Below are 27,698 nucleotides of genomic sequence, written 5' to 3'. Positions count from 1 at the left end.
GTTCATGTTAGCTATACATGCAATACTTAAGTGGGTGGTGCAATACTTTGTCTGGTGCTAGATTAGATCTCTCCGTCATACTTGGCAGAAATTAAATGTAATATTCCTCAACTATGTGTACAGCATTAATTTAGACTTTCGAAACATCAAAATGTTAGATCTCTCTCTCTCTCACACACACTCACACATCTCTCTTCGTATGCACCATTAAGTATATCAATACACAGTTTTCAATAATTTATTCAGCGTCTGTTTTTTTTTTATAATTAACAGGTGTCCTGAACAATCGTGTGTCACTTTCTCACAATATTGATCACCAAAATAAACACTTATACAGTTCCAGAAATCATCTTCGCTCATTCTTCATATGCCTTTCACAGTTCAAAATTCATTCATGATGAAAAGTGGTTTCGGAGGGGGAGGGGGGTGGGGGGCAACATGAAGTGTTACTGGCTCTAGCAACTAAACAGTAAATATGTAACATGAATGGAACCACCAAATATACTTAGTAACATATCAAAGTACTGTGTAATGGAAATGACTGATGTATGTGTAAATTCGAAGTTGTTCCTTGAGAACAAGCATGCAAATGCATTACATGTAATAACATGCATTTCTATGAACAAATGGAAAAATGTGACAATGTCATGAATTCTGACAAAATGGTTGCTAAGCTTAGATGATAATACATGTAATGCTTGTTTATATTCCATGCACGTACAGGTATTTCTCATTTTTCTCTCTCCCTCACACACACAAAAACACACATGCGCGCTCGCGCACACACACACAATTATTCATTCATGCACACACACACACACACAAATGCCCATAGTTAAAAGCAGCCATTAAACCTGATTAATTAGAAGCAAAGCAGGTGCCAAGTGATAGAACAGGACTGCCAGTCTGCCCTTGCTTTTTCTAAAATCAAGACAAAGAAAAAATGCTATCCAACAAACAGACATTTCATTCAAAGCTTCTTTGGTTTGATGGCGTAAAGCGATTTCACTTCTAAAGGAGAAACTGTGGGGTCAGTCAGAGTCCTGTGGTGAACTGCAACCTTGACAGTATATCATGGAGAAAGAAATGTTAAAGGCACAGTGCAGCTCACAGCCTTTGTGTTGCGTTTTTGTTGCAGCTGAGTGCATTTACAGTTCAAAAATCCTCCTATGGTAGTAAAACAAACCCAAAACTACCCAACGACGACATCTGTGAAGGTCGACAGTTTCTTGTTCACGCGAGTGCATAAATTAACCTAGTTATTACGTGGTGTTTGGTCGGAGTTCGATTCAACTGAGTGATTCCGGCCTCCATTTTGTTTTACACAAACTCATGATGACGTCTGACATAGTTTGCTAGTGACTGTCTTTTTGTACATGATGTGGTGATCTACCTGATCTAAATTTAGATCCAAAAATAGGTCAAGACCAGCCGGGTCCGAGTACAAAATTAATTCGTAAAAAAATCGCAGTTCTTGACTCTTTGGGTGCAAGTCAATGAAACTTGGTAGTTCTTCTAACGGATAGCTGCCTGAGGTATGACTAAAAGCCCCAGGGGCTCCGTGCACCCGGATTTGACAAGTTCAGTACCTTTAAATACACAACTGAATAGAACCCCTTCCTCTTCTGTGAACCATGAAAAAAATGTCAAAGGACCAATAGAGAGACACAAAGATTAAAACTAAAAGAAAAGCATAAGCTAGGCAACTCGTTTTTTTCACTAACATTGAAATATATAAAATATATAGAAAATAAAATGATGTGCATAAACATCAGGCAGTTGTATCTAGCAAGGTTAAGTCTGTTTCCTGATATACAATTATGCAATATAATACTACAGGCTGCACTGTTTCACTCATCTGTACCTGAGCTGTGACAATAAGGTCCTGAAATTCCCTGTTTAAAGACTTAACGCAGAAAGCACAAGCTACTCTCATATGACTCATTTACAAACAAATTTTGATCAAAGCATACCATTAAAATATAGAACAGTGAATAATCTCCCTGTGTGAAATCTGAGTTATGAACTGTCAATCAATTACACACAGATTGAACAATGAAGCACTGCTTTGATTAAAATACTAATAGGGAAAAAACAACTACATGTATCTCTCTGTGAAGAATAAAAACAGGCCAAGAGCTGCTCAAATGGATAAATGACCTATACACTCACACACAGATCTACACACACACACACACACTCAAACATATACAAAGGCAACTCTTCACAAAACTGCATGGCATGACATTCAAACTCTCAAACACACAAGCAAGATGGCATGAAACAGTGGGTCAGTCTCTGTGCTTTCTGTGACGCTTGCGACTGTGCGGAGATCTGCCTCGTGGAGATCTTGACCTTGACCTTTTGGAACGCTTCGGACTGAAATAAATTTAAAAAACAAGACAATATTAAACAAAATGTCACCAGAAGTTATAAAACAATTCAATAACTTAGGAGGAGGAATAAAAGAAAAACAGTACACACTAATTACGTTAGCCCTTTGACCTTATAAGGTCTTAAGATTTGTTCTATTAATTTTGTTTTGTCATGATTATTATCAAATATATGGAATTTAATGATAACATTCCAAACTGAGAAATATGAACAGCTTCATCTGAAGACGCACCTTTTACTTTTCTTGGACCGCTTTGGTGAATTGACTCTGGAAGATCGGGGCGTGACGGGCGACCTTGACCTTTGACTTTTCCGACTTTCTCTGATAATGCCAGATGGAGAATCGTTACCGTCGTTGTTCTTTTCCTGAAAGAAATATTTTTATCATTTAGAACATCTGCATTAATACAAACACCTGTATCCTTCCCCATTTCCCTAAGCACCTTCTACAACTTTTCTCCCAACTCTTCAAACTTTAAAAAAAAAATCCTTTCTGCTTTTTCCTCTTCTGTAGTCAAGTCTAATCATTCAATAGACAAATTCCGGAAATAACTCTGCAGGGTGAAAGAGTAAATCTAATCAAAACATTGAGACACGCTTCCCTGCCTGACATTAATCTTTCACAACTCAAACAAACTGGACAGAGATTACTCTTTCACAACTCAAACAAACTGGACAGAGATTACTCTTTCACAACTCAAACAAACTGGACAGAGATTACTCTTTCACAACTCAAACAAACTGGACAGAGATTACTCTTTCACAACTCAAACAAACTGGACAGAGATTACTCTTTCACAACTCAAACAAACTGGACAGAGATTACTCTTTCACAACTCAAACAAACTGGACAGAGATTACTCTTTCACAACTCAAACAAACTGGACAGAGATTACTCTTTCACAACTCAAACAAACTGGACAGAGATTACTCTTTCACAACTCAAACAAACTGGACAGAGATTACTCTTTCACAACTCAAACAAACTGGGCAGAGATTACTCTTTCACAACTCAAACAAACTGGACAGAGATTACTCTTTCACAACTCAAACAAACTGGACAGAGATTACTCTTTCACAACTCAAACAAACTGGACAGAGATTACTCTTTCACAACTCAAACAAACTGGACAGAGATTACTCTTTCACAACTCAAACAAACTGGGCAGAGATTACTCTTTCACAACTCAAACAAACTGGACAGAGATTACTCTTTCACAACTCAACTGGACAGAGATTACTCTTTCACAACTCAAACAAACTGGGCAGAGATTACTCTTTCACAACTCAAACAAACTGGACAGAGATTACTCTTTCACAACTCAAACAAACTGGACAGAGATTACTATTTCACAACTCAAACAAACTGGGCAGAGATTACTCTTTCACAACTCAAACAAACTGGACAGAGATTACTCTTTCACAACTCAAACAAACTGGACAGAGATTACTCTTTCACAACTCAAACAAACTGGACAGAGATTACTCTTTCACAACTCAAACAAACTGGACAGAGATTACTCTTTCACAACTCAAACAAACTGGACAGAGATTACTCTTTCACAACTCAAACAAAGTGGACAGAGATATTTCCAACATTGTCTATTATCCCCTTGCTTATTATTTTGTAGGAACTTCTGCAACTCCCATTCCAACTTTTAAGCATACTACACACCAACAGTATTTTCCCTCCCGTGTTCTTTTCACTCATATTTTTCATTTTTTCATTTTATTATCATTTATTTTTTGCTCTTGCTACCTTGCTTAGAAGCTTCTTGCGATAATGGGCCACCTGCTCAGTGATGGTCATGTGACTTTTGCGAGACCGACGTCCAGTTTCCAGGTCATCCTGGTACTTGACGACCTTCATCTGTTTCAAACAATCAGAAAAATGAGAGTGTACATTTATATCAAGCAAAACTTATACATTTCATTCATTACTGTCAAAATGCTGCAAGTTGCAAATCTCTATTTGATAAAAGACGCTCCATTTGAAGACCCCCTCTGGTTTGAAAGTTTGTTTCCATTCATTCTGTTCATTTACCTACATTATGCAGGGATGATGCCTGGAAGAAATGAAAAAGCTAACTAGGGTGTGCCCGCCTCCTGAGAAATTTCAATTCTTTGAACATAAAAAATGGGCTATTTAATGGGTTTTGGAAAACCTGTATGAGCATATTTCTGCAAATCCACTTTCCTTCTTCTTCGTTCATGGGCTGAAACTCCCTCGTTCACTCATACTTTTGCACAAGTGGATTTGTATGAACGTTTACCCCTTCATTCAGGCTGATTTCCGGGGAAGCATGCCAAGTATTTTCGTGTTTCTATAACCCACCAAACTCCGACATGGGTTACAGGATTTTTTCCGTGAGCACTTGGTCTTGTGCTTGCGTGTACACACGAAGGGGTATAGCTCTAGCAGGTCTGCACATAAGTTGACCTGGGAGATCGGACAAATCTCCATCCTTGACCCCACCAGGCGGCCGCGGCCGGGATTTCAACTCACGACCATCCGACCAGGAGGCCGATGTCTTTTCCACTGCGCCCGTCGAATCCACTTTCAAATCCCACCCCTGATTTTGGGACTCTCTTCTCTGAATAACCTACCTTTCTCAGATTTGTAAAGGTCTTAAGACAAAGGTTTTACTGTAGACACACTTCATTTTCACGTACATGCTGGAAGTACCAGACCTCGGAACATCCATAGCTGGCTCGAAAATTAATACAAACTTCCTTCATCCCACACAATGAGAGAACCACACCACCCACCTCGATCTCTCGGAGCTTTGCTCGCATACTTCATTTTCACATACATGCTGGAAATACCAGACCTCGGAACATCCATAGCTGGCTCGAAAATTAATACAAACAAACTTCCTTCATCCCACACAATGAGAGAACCACACCACCCACCTCCATCTCCCGGAGCTTTGCTCGCCGTTCTTCAGTCATTTCCTGCCGCTGTGACGACCCCCCATCTTCGCTGTCGCTATATTCGCTGTTGTATGACACAGGTGCTGCCATGTCCTCCATGGGTCTGAGCATAAAGGTAAAGATGTCAGTCATCAAAGGTTTTCATAATTAGTGATTGGGACATCTCTGCTGTCGTGAGCTTAAAAGGCCCAGACCTTCCAAAGACTGATAGAGAGCAAAGAGAGAGAAAAGGAGAGTGAAAGGGGGGGGGGGGGGGGGGAGGGGGATACAGAAAGTTTTCATAAGGTGTCTCGTTGCCCATTCTAAGCATAGAGTCCTTTGTTGGTGAAAGTTTGGACAATAATAATTGGATCACAGCTTCTGTAATGTTAAACCTCCGTGAGAAAGAAATAATAAAAGGAAGAAACAAGGAACAAAATATATAGGGACAGAAACATATGTGTAGAATGCAAAAAGTAAGACACAGACATGATGATAGAAAATGGTCAAAAGGGAAAAAACAAGGTTTACCAAATCCAAAATAAGACCAAATTTTGAAGATATGATTTTTTCTTAATAGTCTCGATGTAAGAGAAGAAAGGAAAGTGATTTACACATGAGGAGTATTGCTGACAGCTTCAAAATCAATTTAATGTGATAATTCTCAGTTTCAAATATGAAGAATTCCTCCAAAAGGAGGAAGATTCTCATGCCTGAAGACTGAGAGACACACTGGGAAACAAGCAGACAAGACAAGACAAGACAAGACAAGACAAGACAAGACAAGACAAGACAAGACAAGACAAGACAGCCGACAAACAGACAGACAGACCAGACCAGACCGGACCAAACTAGACCAGACCAGACAGACAGACAGACACACAGACAATTCCCTCATTACTTACGCCCCATCGCTGTCCTCATCTCCAACCTTCAGACAGACAGACAGACAGACAGATAGACGGACAGACAGCAGACAGACAGCCAGCCAGCCAGCCAGACAGCCAGCCAGACAATTTCCTCATTACTTACGCTCCATCGATGTCCTCATCTCCCCCCTTCACGCCGTTGTCTTTCTCCCCGTCACTTTCCGGCTCCAGGATGTCCCACTTGGACGTCGTCATGGCTGCCAGCACAGGTTAACCATTACAACCACTGATTCTAAAGTAACAGCCTAATTAACAATATAACACAAAGCCTACATGGAGGTCTAGAAGTCTTGACACGAGCGGGTTCTTTCTATCTTGGGTAGTTTACATCAAGACATTGTGTTTGATTTCATGAAACATTTGTAAATCAGTATTTGGATCCATTTTGGCATCCCGCGTACAGTATTTAGCCCCGGTGTGCGAGTTAGTTTCTTTCGGGAAATGTTGATCACATTTTGGTGGGAGATGCAAACTGACAAACCGCATACATTTCCGTTTAGTTGTTATATGAAGTCTTATATCGCGCGCGTATCTCCCGACTCGGACTCAAGGCGCAGGGATCTATTTATGCCGTGTGAGATGGAATTGTTTTACACAATACATCACGCATTCACATCGACCAGCAGATCGCAGCCATTTCTGCGCATATCCTACTTTTCACGGCCTATTATTCCAAGTCACACGGCTATTTTGGTGGACATTTTTTTTTTATCTATGCCTATATAATTTTGCCAGGAAAGACCCTTTTGTCAATCGTGGGATCTTTAACGTGCACACCCCAATGTAGTGTACACGAAGGGACCTCGGTTTTTCGTCTCATCCGAAGGACTAGCACTTGAACCCACCACCTAGGTTAGAAAAGGGGGGAGAAAATTGCTTATGCCCTGACCCAGGGTCGAACTCGCAACCTCTCGCTTCCGAGCGCAAGTGCGTTACCACTGGGCCACACTAAAGGAATGTGTCGACATCTGTAGGATAGTTGTGTGAATGGTTTGACTGTTTATATCCTCATCTGCTACAAACAGACACATCGTTGCTTCAATAGTGCTCTGCTGTGTTCTGCATCCTTAATGTAACACCTTGATTTCCACAATACATATGAGGTACGTTTTTGGCCATGATGAAAAACTTCAATACTCTGACAAGGGAAATAACTGCTGAATATTGCAGCACGATGATTGCCTCCACTGGAGACGCGCGGCTCCCTGACGAGTGGGCGAAAACCGAATTCCATCAAGATAAGTTTTTGTGTGATATTTGTCTGTCTGTTCACTTCAAAGACCGTTGGGTTGATATATTTGTGATTGTAACATAATTTTTTCAATAACAACGTTCCAACAACTTACCTTTCTTGTTTTTTTTTTATTCTTGCCTGTCATGGTTTTTTTTATTCTTGCCTGTTATGTTTTTAATTTATTTTTTAACTGAATTCTTCCTGCAGTCAAGGGGTTAAGAACCTAGAAAGCTGTACCTTGTGCTTCCAGTTCTGCTTCATCGACAGATTCCCATTTGGACTTCGTGAAGGAGGGCAGTGGTACTGGTTTCAGTTCCGCTTTCGCTTCCAAGTGCACTACAAAGAAGAATGAAAGGAATCAGTTGCACATAGACTTGACTATCAAAGCTTGTAAACAAAAAGAGGACACAACAGGAAACCAGGTTTGGTATGTTCTTCATCAACATTGAGTCGCCTTGTGGTGAGATATGTGCGTGTTATAAATTTTCGTATTATTATTATTATTATTTCCGCAGTGATAAACTGCCTTCTTCAGGATGGTATCAAAATAGCAAAGCTTGTGTCAAATTAGTTTGAGTGAGGCTGCAACTTACACCGATACATTTCATGCACTCTTCAAAAGGAAGGAAACGGGGGACAAGTGATCTCAAGTAGAACTTTTAACAGATAAATAATTCTGTCCTTATTTTACTCTCACCACTCAAAATGCACAAGGTATCAAAGAGCACACAAACACATGAAGAAAATGACAAAAATGTACACTGAAACACTGAAAGATGCCTCCAGTAGCCAACACCATCTCAGATGTGGTCAGGCTTTAACGTGGGATAAGACCATCCCTCCACCTGGAGACATACCACAAACTCAGCAGCCAACTCCATCTCAGATGTGGTCAGGCTTTACATGGGACAAGACCATCCCTCCACCTGGAGACATACCACAAACTCAGCAGCCAACACCATCTCAGATGTGGTCAGGCTTTAACATGGGATAAGACCATCCCTCCACCTGGAGAAATACCACAAACTCAGCAGCCAACTCCATCTCAGATGTGGTCAGGCTTTAACATGGGATAAGACCATCCCTCCACCTGGAGAAATACCACAAACTCAGCAGCCAACTCCATCTCAGATGTGGTCAGGCTTTACATGGGACAAGACCATCCCTCCACCTGGAGAAATACCACAAACTCAGCAGCCAACTCCATCTCAGATGTGGTCAGGCTTTAACATGGGATAAGACCATCCCTCCACCTGGAGAAATACCACAAACTCAGCAGCCAACACCATCTCAGATGTGGTCAGGCTTTAACATGGGATAAGACCATCCCTCCACCTGGAGAAATACCACAAACTCAGCAGCCAACACCATCTCAGATGTGGTCAGGCTTTAACATGGGATAAGACCATCCCTCCACCTGGAGAAATACCACAAACTCAGCAGCCAACTCCATCTCAGATGTGGTCAGGCTTTACATGGGACAAGACCATCCCTCCACCTGGAGAAATACCACAAACTCAGCAGCCAACTCCATCTCAGATGTGGTCAGGCTTTACATGGGACAAGACCATCCCTCCACCTGGAGACATACCACAAACTCAGCAGCCCGGGCACTCTGTCATTTTGTGTGTGGTGTATTTTCTTAACAGCTCCAGTGCCTTTTTGGGAAATGTATTGATTGAACAATTCTTGAAGGAAGCCGTCAGGATGTAGATTTTGGGTATGGGTGAAAGTGGAAGGACGTTCTTCTCCCATGTAACAGCCTGGCCAGATCGGAGACAGTTGGCCACACTTCTTCTTCTGCGTTCGTGGGCTGAAACTCCCACGTACACTCGTGTTTTTTGCACGAGTGGAATTTTACGTGTATGACTGTTTTTTTACCCCGCCATTTAGGCAGCCATACGCTGTTTTCGGAGGAAGCATGCTGGGTATTTTCGTGTTTCTATAACCCACCGAACTCTGACATGGATTACAGGATCTTTTTCGTGCGCACTTGGTCTTGTGCTTGCGTGTACACACGGGGGGTGTTCGGACACCGAGGAGAGTCTGCACACAAAGTTGACTCTGAGAAATAAATCTCTCGCCGAAAGTGGGGACGAACTCACGCTGACAGCGGCCAACTGGATACAAATCCAGCGCGCTACCGACTGAGCTACATCCCCGCCCTATTGATTGAACAATTGTTGAAGGAAGCAGTCAGGATGGAGATTTTGGGTATGGGTGAAAGTGGAAGGACGTTCTTCTCCCATGTAAGAGCCTGGCCAGATCGGAGACAGTTGGCCACACTGTTTTCACAGGAAGGACTGCGCCTTTAAAGATGCAACTCTTCTTGGAACACTTACTGGGCAGACCGTCCAGATCTTCGCTCAGCTCTTCTCCGTCAAGATCATCAGGAACAGACACGAGAGACTTAATGAGCGGCTTAATGATTTCCACGGGTGGGTCCAGTGCCAAGGGCAAAGCCAGTGGCGCCCCATCAAGGTCAAGGTCCTCCAGTGGAGCTCCGTCCAGCCCGTCGTCCACGCTCTTCACCTCTTCAGGCTCCGGACTGGGTGGTGCCTGGGGGATGACATACACAGTGAGATATATTTGGTATCTGCTACAATAACATTTGCTATATTTTACTGTCCTTGGTGAACAAACCATGTTCAGAAACAAATACTAGTCAAGTTCAACTGGCGAGAGCAGAGGTACCAACATTCTCGCTTTCTCTCTATTATTTATGGTTGCAAGCAAATGATACGGAATAGATAATGTTCGAAAGATTCAATCGGTTGTGGAAGAGTTGCTTTTCCTTGTTTCCATGGAAACACAGTGTCAAGTGCAGCTTGCCTCAGTGTTTCTATGGAAAAGCAAGTGAAAACAAAGGAAAGCAAATCTTCTACAACCAATAACAAGTCGCGTAAGGCGAAAATACAATATTTAGTCAAGTAGCTGTCGAACTCACAGAATGAAACTGAACGCAATGCCATTTTACTCGTAGCATCGTCAGGCCACCGCTCATGGCAAAGGCAGTGAAATTGACAAGAAGAGCGGGGTAGTAGTTGCGCTAAGAAGGATAGCACGCTTTTCTGTACCTCTCTTTGTTTTAACTTTCTGAGCGTGTTTTTAATCCAAACATATCATATCTATATGTTTTTGGAATCAGGAACCGACAAGGAATAAGATGAAAGTGTTTTTAAATTGATTTGGACATCTTAATTTTGATAATAATTTTTATATATTTAATTTTCAGAGCTTGTTTTTAATCCGAATATAACATATTTATATGTTTTTGGAATCAGCAAATGATGGAGAATAAGATAAACGTAAATTTGGATCGTTTTATAAATTTTTATTTTTTTTTACAATTTTCCAATTTTTAATGACCAAAGTCATTAATTAATTTTTAAGCCACCAAGCTGAAATGCAATACCGAACCCCGGGCTTCGTCGAAGATTACTTGACCAAAATTTGAACCAATTTGGTTGAAAAATGAGGGCGTGACAGTGCCGCCTCAACTTTCACGAAAAGCCGGATATGACGTCATCAAAGACATTTATCAAAAAAATGAAAAAAACGTTCGGGGATTTCATACCCAGGAACTCTCATGTCAAATTTCATAAAGATCGGTCCAGTAGTTTAGTCTGAATCGCTCTACACACACACACACACAGACACACACACACACACATACACCACGACCCTCGTTTCGATTCCCCCTCGATGTTAAAATATTTAGTCAAAACTTGACTAAATATAAAAACCAGAGTTATTTCAGAATTTGTCTGTTTCTCCTTTGGGATGTTAGAAACTTTGGGATGTTATCTTTGGAGTACATGTATATTGAACAGTATTTCTTTACTTACTACTCTCACGACAAAGGCTTCCAAACAGCTCTAAAATTGTCTACAAGCACAAAGCTCAAGTACAATCGTGAAATGTACTGCGCTCTGGCTTTACAGACATCAATCAACCTACACCTCCTTCAAGACCAGACAATAAGGCAAACACACTACTTAAGAACCTCCCTTTTAACACTTTCTACCCCACCTATGTTGACAAAGTTTTTTATAGCCAAGACCAGCTGTGCTGCAGCAGGTCACTCAGAATTGTAGTAACTGTGTAGAAACTGTATCAACACGCTGGAATGCAGACGTTAGATGGACGTTACAGGAAGTGACTGAAGCTAACAGTCTGAGCGGATATATCCGTACCTGGTCAGATAGAGCCATATGAGTAGGTACGGACACATCCGTACCTGGGAGACAATGAGTTAAGACCTAAAAAAAATCTGAGAAAATTAGGTCTTAAAAAGGAAGAAGTCTCTTTCTTTATTTGGTGTTTAACGTCGTTTTCAACCACGAAGGTTATATCGCGACGGGGAAAGGGGGGAGATGGGATAGAGCCACTTGTCAATTGTTTCTTGTTCACAAAAGCACTAATTAAAAATTTGCTCCAGGGGCTTGCAACGTAGTACAATGTATTACCTTACTGGAAGAATGCAAGTTTCCAGTACAAAGGACTTAACATTTCTTACATACTGCTTGACTAAAATCTTTACAAAAATTGACTATATTCTATACAAGAAACACTTAACAAGGGTAAAAAGAGAAACAGAATCCGTTAGTCGCCTCTTACGACATGCTGGGGAGCATCGGGTAAATTCTTCCCCCTAACCCGCGGGGGGTGGAAGAAGTCTTAAAATGGGGGTAAATTATTCCCCCTAACCCACGGGGGGTGGAAGAAGTCTCAAATTGGGGGGTCTTACAAAGAAGAGAGGTTCCACTGTACCTGTTTCGTGATGACAAGGCCCAGGAAGATGTTCTGCAGGTTAATGAGAAAGTCGTTGGGGTAGATGGCCCAGTCCTCCCACGCACGGAAAACCGCCATCACTCGTTGCTGTAAACACACGGCACATAGCACATCAAGAGACCTCAATCAGGAACAAGACGACAAATGTGAGTGAATGAGCATCAAAAAACAAAAAAGGTTTGTTGTTGGAACGTTTCATTATTGACAAAACAAAACGCTACGTTCACAGACATATCGACCCAACCGTCTTTTAAGTGCACAGACAAACACTAATTACACAAAACTTATCTTGAAAAAAAACGTGTGAAAAGCACAACTCACTTTGAACTGTTCTGCCTTCAGTCTGCCTTCTATTGCCTTGTACACGCCTTGTACATCCTTGAAGATGTCCTTCAGTTTCATCTGAAAGCTGCAAGGGGAAAAAATATCATGTCAAACCATTAGGAGATGCAGAAATACTCAAAGTTCACTCAAACAGACAGAGAATAAATCTGTATATTGCCATCTATACCATGCAACCAGCTAAGCAAACAAAAGTAAGTTTTGAAGACAAGGGGTTAACAAACCTCTTTTTAACGGTAAACTTTAATTCTGCTTACCATTTTCTGAAGAAGGAAGCATTAGGAACCTTGGCGCTGCTGTTGTACAAGATGTCTGACACAAGGTAGAGACGTGCTATCTGCAATAACAAAATATAACAACACTCATAATACATGTACTGATCAAATTCATTGCGACTGCTTGTAAGCAAATTTTTTGCTTAAACCAAGATATTACAAATGCATTTCACAATAATTGATTGATCCTTACTTCTGTGTTTGAACAACTATCAAACAAACACAAACAGACAGACAGACAGACAGACAGACGCACGCACAGACAGACCTGACACACAGGCGGACGGAAAGACGGACTGGACATGAATGGACACACGGACAGACAGACATTTCTCAAACCATGAACCCACACTAGATTATTCCAAGTAAAAACACATCTGACTCTGATAATAACCGCCATTACCTTTTTGGGTAAAGGTGTCTGAAGGATGGACAGAGCTTCACCGATACACTCAACGATTTCCTCTGCTGCCTCTGCATGGTCCAGACACCAGATCATCAAATCGCCGACCTTGTGCTTCTCAGGGGTAAGACTCCGCAACATGTCTTCCAGACGATCACGTTGACTGGAAAGGATCATCAAAAAGTGGTCGTTTTAAGTGAAAGTTTACATGTATATGCAAACTCAGTATTTCAGTTATAACGATGTGAAAGCTGCATGAGGACAAGGATAAGGTATCATATCGTCCTGTGAGGTTACTCTCATGGAAATTCAGGCTGCTTTCTCACTGGGGGGAGCGAGCTGCTTTTCAGTACGGCGCTACCCATTTTTGTCTTCTTTTTCCAGCATGGGCGTATTCATGTTTCTAAGCCCCAAGACTTTAGCTGCAAGCTTGGGATCTTTATCGTGCACACACGTGTACACAGGGGTGTTCAGACACCGAGGAGAGCCTGCACAACATTGACTCTGGGAAATTAATCATTCGCCGAACGTGGGGGTTGAACCCAAGTCAATAGCAACAAACAGGTTTAAAGCCAGCGCTGCTACCAACTGAGCTATCTCTCAGCTGATGTGATCTAAACCGACTGTTTTGCAGTTCCAGACGTGTTTGCAAACCTGTTCTTCATACAATGTATTATTTACACTTTATACACTGATGTAAGAGAAATGTCAGATTTGGGTCTACCAAGACGTCTTGGTTAGACAAAGACAATAGGGCAGTAGAAATGAAATCCTAGAAATAAGAAAATTACCTGTCTGTGAGTGAGCCCTTCTTGCCGCCAAAGAGTGGCAGATTCTGGTCGAACTCTACCTCCTTCCCCACCAGTTCGTCGGGCATGCCCTGTGTGTATGGGTTGATGGGAGGTGGTCGCCATACCGACCCGCCCTTGAACATGCGGAATTCATCTGTCCGCCATTTAAACGGCGTGTCTCCCTGTAGGAACATCAACAAGAATGGAATGAGCTGAAGAATGCCTGAACATCAGGCAGGAAAAGTCAAGACAAAAATCCCTTAAATACTGGCTGGGGTCTTGAGCTTTCTTTCTTTATTTGGTGTTTAACGTTGTTTTCAACCACGAAGGTTATATCGCAACGGAGAAAGGGGGGAGATGGGATAGAGCCACTTGTCAATTGTTTCTTGTTCACAAAAGCACTAATCAAAAATTTGCTCCAGGGGCTTGCAACGTAGTACAATATATTACCTTACTGGGAGAATGCAAGTTTCCAGTACAAAGGACTTAACACTTCTTACATACTGCTTGACTAAAATCTTTACAAAAATTGACTATATTCTATACAAGAAACACTTAACAAGGGTAAAAGGAGAAACAGAATCCGTTAGTCGCCTCTTACGACATGCTGGGGAGCATCGGGTAAATTCTTCCCCCTAACCCGCGGGAGGGGGGGGGGGGGGGGGTCTTGAGGCCATAACCACTATGTAACAATTTCAAAGGCAATGTGATGGCCTCTCTTGACAGCTACAACACACACACAATGCGTTGTGATTCTTGAACCCGTTATGGTCAACAAAATAAAGCGGAAGTGGACTCGGAAAGCTGGACTCAGTGATTGTCTTTGATGAGCATTTTTGTTCTCGGCCCCAAAAGTTTCATCTAAAAAAACAGAGGCTTTTTTCGCTCCAGTCTAAACATTGAAATGATTGAATTGAGGGTGATAACAGTAAAGGTTTCGGCAAGCAACTACAGTGATTGATTAACAATAAAGGGAAATCTTTCAAAAAATGAAATTAGCATTGCTTAAATACTATGACTGACCATTATTCTCACCAGAAACTGAGCATCAGCAACACTTTCGTAGGTAAGTTTATTATCTGTACCATAAGTGTTTTTCAGTCTGTCCATTTTACAGACCATTGGGTCGACGTACTTGTGATTGTTTTCCTTAGTCATAAATTAAACATTTGAATAACTGACCATTTCTGTTTTTTATTCTAAATACAATGTGTTGTTGTTACATTGCAACACAAGCTACAACAAAAAAGTTCTTGAACAAAAACATAATTCGAAGAGTGGTTGCACTGTTTCTTGTTGATTTTTTGTAATAGATGATTAGGCCATCCAAAAAAAAATTCTGTTTACGGTAACATAGGCAAAAAAAATAGGGTCGGTAGGTCGGGATTAATTCCCCCCGCCAAAAAAAAAACACCCCATATTTTTAAGTTATTTTGCCAAAAAACAGACCTTTTTTTCTCTCCCCCAAATGCCAAAAAAAAGTCTAGGGTCGCACGAAAAATTGGGTAGGTCGGGATACCGTAAACAGACTATTTTTTGTTGTTGGCCTTATCAGAAATAACTCGGTTTTGTTTGGGTTGTTAAAGAGTGAATACTCTGCTTTTATTGAGGTAAACTTTCCCACGTGGCATTATAGGTCACTAGCGAGGGGTGTGTCTGAAACACACGGACCAGAAGCTCATGGAAAAAGTTTGCCTCAATAAAAGCACCCTTTCAAAGCCAACACAAACCCGACAGAGTTAATTCCGTAATTTGTGTATTCCACCACGAGCTACAACAAAAAAATGCATTTCAAGAATGGCTGAACTGTTTTGTTTTGTTGTTGTGATTTTTGTTTTATTACAGTGCTAAATTGATCTTTTACCTGCAGAATGCTGAAGAGCTTCCATCGGTAGTACAGGTGGTTTGCCGACTGGTTCTCAAACAGAAACCTGTTCCACATTGTCATAATATGATCAGACACAAAGGTTTACTATTTTCAACACAATTTTTTATTTGCTTTCACCAATTGTCTATCAATACATCATTGGAAACATTAGGAACACTTCAACTTTCACTATCACTTTAAACCTTTTCAGCATCAGGACAACGTTATAGCAAAATCTGAAAAAATTAGAGAGAAATCTAACAGTGCACCCTACAAAGCCACTCCAATTAAAAAAGAAAATCATAAAAACTGAAAGACTGTGAGGCAAAACTATAGTATTTTTGTTATATATCCTTCAACTGTTTTATAAAATAAATGAAGTAAAAAGTAGGTCAAATGCATCAAACATGATGAAAACAATCGTATCTTTGTATTATCTATTGGTAACATTACTTACACCTAAAAAGACATGTCGACTCAAATATTAATTAATATGTTAACCTAGAAAAGAAAAGAAGAAAACAAAAACAGAATGAAAAGAAATTTCCATTAATTACAAATTGAAAACACAGACATGAATGCATTTTTAACATATCAATGCATTCAGGTCTGCTACTTACCTTACCAATAGTTTGTGGACCCACCTTATATTTCTCTTTTCATTTTTACAAAAAAAAGAACGCTTGAGTTTTACACAAGATCTACAGGAAAACAAAATTAAACTACCAGGTAGACTGTTTCTGTTATCACAACTTGAGACATACATGTACTATCTTTTCAAACTGTTTAAAAGAGCTATCACAAAGAAGTCAAGCAGCTACAATGAAGAGAAATGTTACATTATACATTAGAGTGTGACCTCTCTGAACCACATGGTTAACCTACACAATGATAAAGCAGGGTATTACAGGTGTTTCATACAACATTATATCTCCTTTATGTCTCAGATATACTTTGCTTTCCGGTAATATGAAATACTGGATCTTAATCGCTGTCACACATTTTGTTCGACGCAAATCTTAAGTCATGCAAATAACCACCCCATCTCAATTATCGGATAGTATACAATATCTCAGTCAATTATTGGATACTATACAATATCTCAGCAATTTAACCATTTCTTTATCAGCACATCTTTACAAAGTTTACAAACAGTAAGCACCTCCTGCTACAAAACTTTAGATTATCATGACTGCTATTAAAATTCCAACAGAAAGCTCCTCCTAAATTAAAGGCTAAACAACAGCTTGGCCTAATTTAATCCACTCAAAACAAGACACAAATCACACAAAATCCATTACCTGTACAGAGGGTTATGCAACTCTCTATTCATAATCATGGCTTCAAACATAGGTCCTTCGCGGACGACAAATTCGATCATCCGGTGGATGAGGCTCAGCTGGGCTCTGCAAGAAAACAGGACCATAATGCTCTGCCCTTGGGGTCGTGCCCCGGGGCGGTCAGACAGGTACATGACATACACACCACTGATAGCCTAACGTCTTCATTACAAGCTATCTTCTTCTGAAGTGAGAGGCAGAAAGTGAAGGTTTTCATGCAGCTATGAGACCCCTGAACGAGCGCAATCACACAAAGGGATGACGGGAACTATTTGTGTGGGTAAAGACTGTCACAGGGAAAGCATTACTGCTACAGTGGAACCCCGTTTTTAAAGCCACCCAAAATCTGACAAAATCAGGTCTTAAAAGGGAGGGAGTCTTAAAATGGAGGTCAACTTACAGAGGTTATGAACAGAGAATCTGAAAACGTAAGGTCTTAAAATGGAGGTCAACTTACAGAGGTTATCAACAGAGAATCTGAAAACGTAAGGTCTTAAAAAGGAGGAAGTCTTACTTTTTTTTTTTTTGGGGGGGGGGGGGGGGTGTCTTAAAGAGGGGATCCACTGAATGAAACTATAACCATGGAAGCAAGAAGTTCAGGCTGTAAGCATACAGATATACAGCAGCACACACTTTGTGTCACACCAATGTAAACGCACACATGACTCACTCTTGAAAACATGGTTTCTCATTTACCATGACTAGTTCTTGTACATTGTATACAACTTTATTTTTAGAAAGAGAAATTTGAAAGTTTGTCCACAAAACCTGAAGAAAAGATGTTCTTATGAACCCAGCTACAACAACTGCTTATAAAATTGTGTGCATTTGATACGACTCTCAACAGGTACCATGAGAATGAGTTTACTGAAAGTCATTTTGTGAAGTTTTGAAAATGTTGACAACACGCTCACATTTTCAAAAGGAGTCAATCTCTATTCAGCAATACAGACATCATGTAAGGCATTGAAACACAGGGCCAGAAGAGATAACAGAAAAAATAATAAAATATATCAAGCAATAAATAATTAATAATAATAAATAACAAAAATAAATCAAACAATATATAACCAATAAGTAAATAATACCCTACTCCAGAAAGCTGATATTAATGACATGCAGACGTTTGAAACTAATTGTACAGATTGTGGGATGGAAATGATTCCAGAGAACAGTCAATGACTTTGTGTTTACATGATATAGTTCAAGTAATTAGCCTGTGCAACTGGGTGAACTGCAGAGCAGGTCTACAAAAGAAAAACAGCAAGAAAGTCAGCAGGAGAAAAAAAATATCCAAGGTATATATGCAGCCTGGGAGAGTTAAAAATCTTCAAAACCGTGCAGGGACGAATAAGGTTTTAACAATGATTTGTACTTACTTACTTACTTACTGCCCATTATGCCGGTTGGCATTTCGGGCAGCAACAAAGGACAATGATTTGTACCACTTTATTTATAACTTTGCAACAAGCAGCTTCTTCTCTATCTTTGTCAAAATTAAAAGCATCACACGAATGTACAAAGTCAATACACTGTGAAGCACAAGCTAGGACAATGCTGCTATATGTACTATAGGAGATAAGATCTTGATACTTGCTGCAGGTACATTCAACTCAAAATGTTACATGTTTTTACACAATTTGGTTGTTACTCGCACAGGCAGTGAAACAGTGGGAGATTGAAAAGCAAACAAAACTTAAGTTCTGACCACTGAAACAGTTGGAGATTGAAAAGCAAACAAAACTTAAGTTCTGACCACTGAAACAGTTGGAGATTGAAAAACAAACAAAACTTAAGTTCTGACCACTGAAACAGTTAGAGATTGAAAAGCAAACAAAACTTAAGTTCTGACCACTGAAACTATTGGAGATTGAAAAGCAAACAAAACTTAAGTTCTGACCACTGAAACAAAAACAGAAAAACAAAAAAGAAAAAAAACAAAAAACACACACACACACATTGCAAGATGTGACAGCCCATGTGTAATTCTACTGTCAAAAGAAAGGAAGTGTGTTGTGTGTGATCTTACTGGTTTAGAAAGGTGATATACAGGGAAAACCACACCTCATACCTACAAGCTGATGTTAACAGACAGGAGAAGGGCGAAAGAATACGACACAAGACTTGCAACACCACAGGCTCAGAAGATTATTTCCACAACAAAATGAATGCTATGTTCTAGCTGTGAGATTTCATGCAAGACGCGGAGAAGGTTACTGTATTTGTTTTCATAGTAAACACAGCACAGTGAAAACACTATCATCCCATCTAACCCCGTGAGAGCAACAACAACAAAAAAACACCCTTTCTTCAAAAAAGAAGAAAAAGAAACACGTACACAAACACTCATCAATGTCTGTTACCCAGACTTACAAAAACTCATACATACCATAAAAATAAGTGAATATAAATAAATAAATATGGGCAGAAAAAAGGAGAGACAGAGAGAAAAGAAAGAAGAAGAAAAGACAGAAATAGGTGGGCAACCATTCCTCCTTTGATGTCCTGGATCCTCAGGCCTGGCTTCAAGCTGTTGTTCCGGACTATCCCTTTTTCTTTTTTCACCTAGCCTTCATAAACTTTTGATAGCACATGGGACAAGAGCTTGCTTTTTTTTGTTTTAATTAGTTTTGTTTGCGTTTTTTGTGTGTCTAAAAGTCTTTTTTTTAATTTTTATTCCAGCTTTTCACTCTCTCTGACGGCCCTACGGCATCATAGCATTTTTGTTTTCTGAATCCTCTCTGTGCTTTTCAAAGCTTTTAGTTTTAGCGAGTGGGGTTGGGGTTGGGGAGAGGCGATGATAGATTCTTTAGTTTTTGACATTTTCAGCCTTATTTTGACGACTTTGATCTCAATTTCCTGGTCTTTTTCATATTTGATGTAAATATCTTGAGCATATCCTTTTTTCCTGATGTCTTTCAATACAACATGAGCTTTAAGGGTAAAATTTTGACTCGCAAAACAGTACATCCGATGTTTAAGCACACTTCGTCAAAACATGGCTTGAATGCACGAGTCTCAAACACCAAACAGCTACTACCCTGAAAATGTTCAAGCTCTTGTCTCCGATGATATGGAATAATAAAAAAAAAAGTCCTGTTCAAACAAACGTTTGAAAAAATGGCACACAACGGGTGCGCTGTCATTTTAAAGGTGGAATGAAGTAGAATCTAAGAAGCGTAGGTATACCTTTCTGTTGGGATTGTGACTTTCACAACAGCTTTGGCTAAGGTCTGCAGAAGGGCAGATTTGAACAGAATATGAGTGAGGCTCAACCAGAAGCATAATTAAAAATGATCAAAACATTCATACTTATTACTGTTCCTTAATCTGCCAGACTTATGTATCACAAAAGTTATCAATAACTTACATCAATATCAAAGTATGAGTTTGAAATTTGTAAGCGGTAACAATCTGGAAATATTGTACTCAAATTGAAAGTGACTAGGAAAAACAACAATAGAATGTAAGTGTATTTTCTGATAACAATAACCAAACCTGTGCCCTGCCACATCTCACAAATATTACAGCACAATCAAGCTCCCCCAAATCTAACAAGCGTAGAACGTCATACTTGTTTTACCATTTTCATTCATGTATTCAGCATTCTAATAGGCATACCGACGCCTTACCAAACGTTGCAGCCACAATTTCTTTCAACACATTTTATTCCTGGCTATAATATTCCGCTATTCTGTAAGGTTACACTTTGTCTTTCAATATACCTGGATTCTATCACTTACAAGAAAATAACAAAGAGAATCCCAGCTTTACTTTCATTTTTCCTTAGGCGCTGCTGTCATGAAAAGCTTAAAAATGACTAAAATTGAAAGTTGGTGAAAAAGTGAGACAAATTTCAAAATTCGAAAAAGTATATGAAAGCTGAAAATGGATGCAAATGCGTACATTACATTTTCTCTCTGTTCCTAATGTGTTCTCATTTTACCCAGGGTTGAGAAGAAAAGGCCACACAACTTTTGATAACAGCTGCTTTAGGGGTGTTTTGTATTTTCAGATTAAGTTCCAGAAAGGTGCAAAGGGCTAGGGCAGTATTTCACACACAGACAGACAGATAGACACAATCTCTCTTCTTCAACAAAAACACACAAACTCCCCTCTCCAACACAAACTCTCTTCTCCAGCACAGCCTTGGCTGTAATAGTTGCGTAGCCTTCTCGAAGCCAACCCTTACCAACTTTCAATTTTGAAAAAGTAAACTAAATGATAAGAAAATAAACGGGTAAACTCAAGACCAGTCATCACCTTCTCAAGGTCCTCGTTCTCCTTGTCGCGATCACGATCTCGCTTCTTCTTGGCCGGCTGAGCGTTGAAGGGAAGGCCGGAGGAAGGCGGGGGCTGCGTCAGCTCGGCCAAAGCGGGTGGAATGTAGATGGGGTGGGCGGGGATTGGAACGGCCTTGCCCCAACCCAACTTCATTTCAAATGACTGTATCTCTTTGCCTGATGCAGCAAAATCATTCAAACAGCCCCGACATCAATAAACATGTCCACAATCAGATACGGTAAAATGTATGAGTATTTGGAAGGATTTCTTGCAATGCCTTTAGTCATAAAGTAATGTTGAACAGAGGTTTTTGAGGCTGTGTTTGAGATAACAAAAGAGGATCTCAGACAAGCACAACCATGAACATTCTAGCATTGAAAGCTTTCACAAAAATACAATTATGCTCATAAATTTCGTTTGATTAGATGATGCAATTATTTAATTTCAATTCTCAAGCTTCACAAGGCTGGGGTGAAAGAGCCATAATATCCTTTGCAAAACGTGAAAAAAATTCTTCCAAAATCATAAATTCAACAAATACACATTGGTTGATCAAACAACAAATAACTGCAATGCACAGCAAAGTAAGTTCAGCTGAAGGCAATTTTCAATTCAAAGCCACGCTGCAAGACAAAAGGTAATGGTTACAAATGCATTGACCCTTCAAACAATACTGCTGCAATGAAACATCTTATTACAACTCATATAATGCACAACAGTCGAAACTGTCTGAAAATCAAAACACTGCAACAAAAGGGCTTCTGCATCAAATACGATTCATTAGTCTGAAACACAGGTTAACAAAACACACAAGCTTCTTCTTGGAGAGAGAAAAAAGGGCATCGGTATTAGCACATACCTCTCAATGCGTTCATAGCTCGCTCGCCGTCTTTTCGATTCATGAACGCCACAAAACCGCAGTTCCTTCCCCTTGATCTCTCCTCCTCCGTTCTCGGCCACATGATTTTGATACTGGCCAGCGGCCCGTATTTGCCAAACACTTCGCACAACTGGGTCTCTGTCATCTGTTCAATGAAACACACCGCTCTTACTAAATGCAACGCAAGATTAAGATGAATACACATTTTTAAACTCATCACTAAACATAACATGAATAAGAACTTACCACTCATTTCAGGGACTGGGAAAGAATCAGCATATAAGAGTTAATTTGACAAATTCATCGCAAATCCAAGCAATCATTTTCAAAATGAATCAATTTAACTCTTTTCACCCACATATCCATACTCAACTGCAAATAATCATTAAGCGCTAGAACACAGTACAAATCATTTGTCTAGAGAAAGACAGCTATCACTTTTGACTACCAGATTGCTGATATATTGGAGCGCTGACCGTTTACCATTTGTGTCCAAATGCAGCGAACTTGCGACAAGAAGCACCACACCAGACACACATTCATATAATCCCATACATCAGTGCAAGTGGTCAACACATCAAAGCAAATCACAAACCTTGGGGTTGATGTTTCCAACATAGATATTGGTTGTGCTCTCGTCGCCTGGGTCTGCTGGCACTGAATATAGATAAACAAAAGGAAAATCAAGCTTCCAGTACACAAAAACACACGAGTTCAAGAATAGACGATGTTTGGAAATAACTGTCGGTTTCGTATGGGTTGTGAAAAAGTGAATACTCTCGCTTTTGGTGAGGCAAACTTTCCCATGTGACATTATATGCCAGTCACCAGCGAGGGGAGGGCGGGGATGTAGCTCAGTCGGTAGCGCGCTGGATTTGTATCCAGTTGGCCGCTGTCAGCGTGAGTTCATCCCCACGTTCGGCGAGAGATTTATTTCTCAGAGTCAACTTTGTGTGCAGACTCTCCTCGGTGTCCGAACACCCCCGTGTGTACACGCAAGCACAAGACCAAGTGCGCACGAAAAAGATCCTGTAGTCCGTTCGGTGGGTTATAGAAATATGAAAATACCCAGCATGCTTCCTCCGAAAGCGGCGTATGGCTGCCTAAATGGTGGGGTAAAAACGGTCATACACGTAAAAGCCGTGGGAGTTTCAGCCCATGAACGAACAAACAAACAAACAAACCAGCGAGGGGTGTGTCTGAAAACACATGGACAAGGAGCACGTGTAGAAAGCTTGCCTCAACAAAAGCAAGAGCGTTCACTCTTTCATAACCTATTGAAACGCGAAAAAATATTTTCCAAAATTCCTCCATTTGCAAACAAAATTAGAATATTTCTATGAACAAGAAGAGGCTCATTGGAGAAAACACTACAGCGGTACCTACAGTATGTCTACAAACCTGACCGACATACACTGCCATAAAAGGACACCTGCAATGCCAGGACACTTTTGGATAGTCAGTCTCAAAGGTGTTCTCTCATCAGAGAGCACTGTATGACATTCTTACTCTTCCCAAGCCCAGCTTCTCTCACACCAGCAATACTGTGTTAACTACAGCAAAGGAACACAAGAGTACTCACCGGATCCTTTGGAGAATGGGACGCTCATGTCGAGGAAATCCAGACCGAGCCTGGGGGCCCTGGGCTCCACTGGAAGAGGGATTTCCGCTTCAGGTGAGTCTTCTCCCGTGTCCCTCATTACTCTCTTCAGCTTGTGGCGCTCCTGTCTCTCCTCCTGAATCCTGCACACCAAGACCATGTAAAAAATTAAGGTCTTATAAAGAGGGAGTCTTAACTTGTGGGTAAATTAAAAGACTTTTTTTTTATTTTTATTTTTATTTTTTTAACAGACTTAAATTAGCCTGATATTAATCGTGAGAAGCCGATTTTGCCAAGTGTACTGCACGAAGAGCGCTGCACAAAGCTTAGGCACTGAATTTTTTGGTAAAAGTGTTTGAGAAGTCTCCACGAAGTCAACTTTGGGCTCAATTAAGGACAGTCTTTATGAACAGAAAATCATAGATCAAAAGTCGTAAATAGTTCACTGTATTTTAGAAAATGGTTTCAACAGAGTTCTTACATGGCAGCATGTAGGGTTTGAAAATCCCTTTTCCTTGGTTTAGACCTTTATTTCCCTTTAGCAAACTACCAGCCAGATATAAATATCTAACACTTATCAGCTTCTGTCTTAACCACACGTGTTGAAGACTTTCAATCAGTACCATGGTGAGGTTTATGTCCTGGTATTTTGTTGTGAGACACAGCCGTCAAGCCTTTAAATACCTTATTTCTTAAAGTTCACCTACCCAGTGTAGTATTGTAATAAATGTTTTGGTTTTAAAATTATCAAGGATTTGTGATTTTAGTTATTGTCGTCATAACTGATGTCTGATACATATATATAATTCTTACTGATACTTCTATACCGTTTATTTTACGCATATGTACAATTGATGGTTAAACACGTTTTGTTAAGGAGGAGCATGCTTGTGCGTGTGTGCTGTTGTGGGTTTGGTGTGGGGAATGTATGCGGGCGTGCGTGAGCGTGTGTGTGACTGAGATTGCAAGCGATGTTTGGAAGGGCGTGTATGGATTGATTGATTGTACTCTGGCCAAAACATGTCCCTAGTGTACTGCACATGGTTGAAATAAAGTCTTATGTCTTACACAGTGCAAACCCCATCAACATGCCGACTTCTTTTACATTGTTACACCAATGACCCTCACATTCTGTCACATAAAAGCACTGAAGTCAACTCACAGCTTGAGTTCCTCCTTGAACAGCTCCAAGTTACTTTTCTTCTTCTCGTCTTTCTTCTTCTTGGATGCAGAAGACCCACCGGTAGGCTGAACAGAGCGAAGAAGCAAATGAAATAAATTAAAAGGTTAAATACTATGGCTATTAAAACTGAAAAGAAACACTATCTCATTCACCAGAGTTACCATCAAAATCAACAACATAAATGAAGGTTACTGAATTTTACCCCATGCAACAAAATGAACATTCGGCAAAACTTTGTATGCATCCTCACTTTTCTCCTTCCCATACTTCAGGCTTCCATTCTCTGATGAGGTTTAAACTTTTCCCACACCTAATTGTGCCAACACTGTTCATTCACACACTATCACTGATAACACTTTTTCAAACCTATCTTCTTCATGTACCCTGATATAAACCATAGCACCTCCCCTCCCCCCCCCCCCCCCCCTATCAACATCTATAAACTTCTTCCAAAATAGTGCCTTGCTAGGATAACTGTTGGAGGTAAAAACAATGTGTCCTCTTTTATGTTCAGCAAAAACACAAGCCACACATTCATGTGGATGAAACCTGAAAATATTTAAAATTAACACCAAACTGGCTTGAGGTTCAGATGTTTCAAATACCTTTAGTTTTTTCCATGTCTCCTTTTTGGAGTTTTTCAAAATTCTGGAAATTGATCAGGAAATAAGTACCTGTATTCAAATCCGTAATTCCTGATGGGAAACTCTGACATTCAAACACTCTCACAGGAACATTTCTCTCATCAAAAGCTCTATAAAGTGAAAAACTTCACACCGTTCTGGGTTCAAATCTGGATTCCCTCTCTCTGTCCCGGTCTCGATAATCTTTACGCTCCTTTTCATCCTTGTTGTCTCGTGTCGACTTGAAGGAGGCGGCAAGCTCGGCCAGCTTGGAGGTCGGACGATACATTCGACTTTTCTCATCTTTTGGAGAATCATTCTCTGCAAAGAGAGTTTGTATGAAATTGAAGCACATACTGAGTTAGCAGCAAAACACTAGACATGGGCAAAAATTGAACAAGTCGCGTAAGGCGAAATTACAACATTTAGTCAAGCTGTCGAACTAACAGAATGAAACTGAACTCACTGCATTTTTACAGCAAGAGCGTATACTCGTAGCATCGTCAGTCCACCGCTCGATGCAATGGCAGTGAAATTGACAAGAAGAGCGGGGTAGTAGTTGCGCTGAGAAGGATAGCACGCTTTTCTTTATCTCTATTCTTTTTAACTTTCTGAGCGTGTTTTTAATCCAAACATATCACATCTATATGTTTTTGGAATCAGGAACCCACAAGGAATAAGATGAAATTGTTTTTAAATCGATTTCGGAAATTTTATTTTAATAATAATTGTATTTTTAATTTTCAGAGCTTGTTTTTAATTCAAATATAACATATTTATATGTTTTTGGAATCAGAAAATGATGAAGAATAAGATAAACGTAAATTTGGATCGTTTTAAAACTTTTTTTTTTTTTTTACAATTTTCAGATTTTTAATGACCAAAGTCATTAATTAATTTTTAAGCCACCAAGCTGAAATGCAATACCGAAGTCCAGCCTTCGTCGAAGATTGCTGGGCCAAAATTTCAATCAATTTGATTGAAAAATGAGGGTGTGACAGTGTTGCCTCAACTTTTACAAAAAGCCGTATATGACATCATCAAAGATATTTATCGAAAAAAAGAAAAAAACGTCCGGGGATATCATTCCCAGGAACTCTCATGTCAAATTTCATAAAGATCGGTCCAGTAGTTTGGTCTGAATCGCTCTACACACACACACACACACACAGACAGACACACATACACCACGACCCTCGTCTCGATTTCCCCCTCTACGTTAAAACATTTAGTCAAAACTTGACTAAATGTAAAAATGATGAGGTACAAATGTATGCAGTTTGTTGGATTGTAAGCTTTGTCTGTTTGAAATAAAGACCAGTGAACCAGAGAGAGAGAGAGAGGAGAGAGGAGAGAGAGAGAGAGAGAGAGAGAGAGAGAGAGAGAGAGAGAGAGAGAGAGAGAGAGAGAGAGAGAGAGAGAGAGAGAGAGAGAGAGGGTAAATGTAAATAAAAAAAAAATTTAAAAAAATGTCCATGATCTGTTTACTGTCCATTGAGTTTGAAGCTGAGAGAAAGAGTGAGACTGAAGGAAAACAATAATAACTTAATAAGAATTAAAATGATAATAAAAAAAAAATAAGAAAAAAAATAAAAAACTTCCGATATAAAAAACAAGAAGGGCAAAGCCCATACGACTCACATGCTTTACACATTTTTCCTACCAAAATACATGTGACCTTGACCCAAGGTCAAGGTCATCCAAGGTCATGCAACACAAAGCTGTTAATTCAAGACATAGGAAGTACAATGGTGCTTATTGGCTCTTTCTACCATGAGATATGGTCACTTTTAGTGGTTCACTACCATATTTTGGTCACATTTCATAAGGTTCAAAGTGACCTTGA

At 40.0% G+C, this 27,698-nt stretch overlaps 1 protein-coding gene across 1 annotated transcript in view; it reads right to left on the bottom strand.

Annotated features, from left to right (window-relative positions):
* Positions 1–224: 224 nt before the first annotated feature.
* The window catches only part of LOC138983787 (U2 snRNP-associated SURP motif-containing protein-like), a 40,702-nt gene continuing 13,228 nt past the window's right edge, over positions 225–27,698 (bottom strand). Inside the window, exons 4-24 of the mRNA XM_070357114.1 lie at positions 26,007–26,173; positions 25,209–25,294; positions 24,029–24,189; positions 23,042–23,103; positions 22,426–22,591; positions 21,546–21,742; positions 20,472–20,515; positions 17,244–17,348; positions 15,940–16,006; positions 14,076–14,257; positions 13,285–13,447; positions 12,864–12,943; positions 12,586–12,673; positions 12,244–12,351; positions 9,813–10,029; positions 7,708–7,806; positions 6,340–6,433; positions 5,308–5,431; positions 4,154–4,264; positions 2,627–2,760; positions 225–2,379 (exon numbers count right to left, since the gene is read on the bottom strand). Coding sequence (XP_070213215.1) covers positions 2,292–2,379; positions 2,627–2,760; positions 4,154–4,264; positions 5,308–5,431; positions 6,340–6,433; positions 7,708–7,806; positions 9,813–10,029; positions 12,244–12,351; positions 12,586–12,673; positions 12,864–12,943; positions 13,285–13,447; positions 14,076–14,257; positions 15,940–16,006; positions 17,244–17,348; positions 20,472–20,515; positions 21,546–21,742; positions 22,426–22,591; positions 23,042–23,103; positions 24,029–24,189; positions 25,209–25,294; positions 26,007–26,173 — 2,543 coding nt within the window. The 3' untranslated portion in view covers positions 225–2,291. The remainder of the gene's footprint in view (positions 2,380–2,626; positions 2,761–4,153; positions 4,265–5,307; positions 5,432–6,339; positions 6,434–7,707; positions 7,807–9,812; positions 10,030–12,243; positions 12,352–12,585; positions 12,674–12,863; positions 12,944–13,284; positions 13,448–14,075; positions 14,258–15,939; positions 16,007–17,243; positions 17,349–20,471; positions 20,516–21,545; positions 21,743–22,425; positions 22,592–23,041; positions 23,104–24,028; positions 24,190–25,208; positions 25,295–26,006; positions 26,174–27,698) is intronic.

Source organism: Littorina saxatilis, linkage group LG13 (assembly GCF_037325665.1).
Source record: "Littorina saxatilis isolate snail1 linkage group LG13, US_GU_Lsax_2.0, whole genome shotgun sequence".
In the NCBI taxonomy this organism is placed as follows: Eukaryota; Metazoa; Mollusca; class Gastropoda; order Littorinimorpha; family Littorinidae; genus Littorina; species Littorina saxatilis.
Note: the sequence above shows the minus strand (reverse complement) of the source record. Positions and strands in the feature narration are given on the sequence as shown.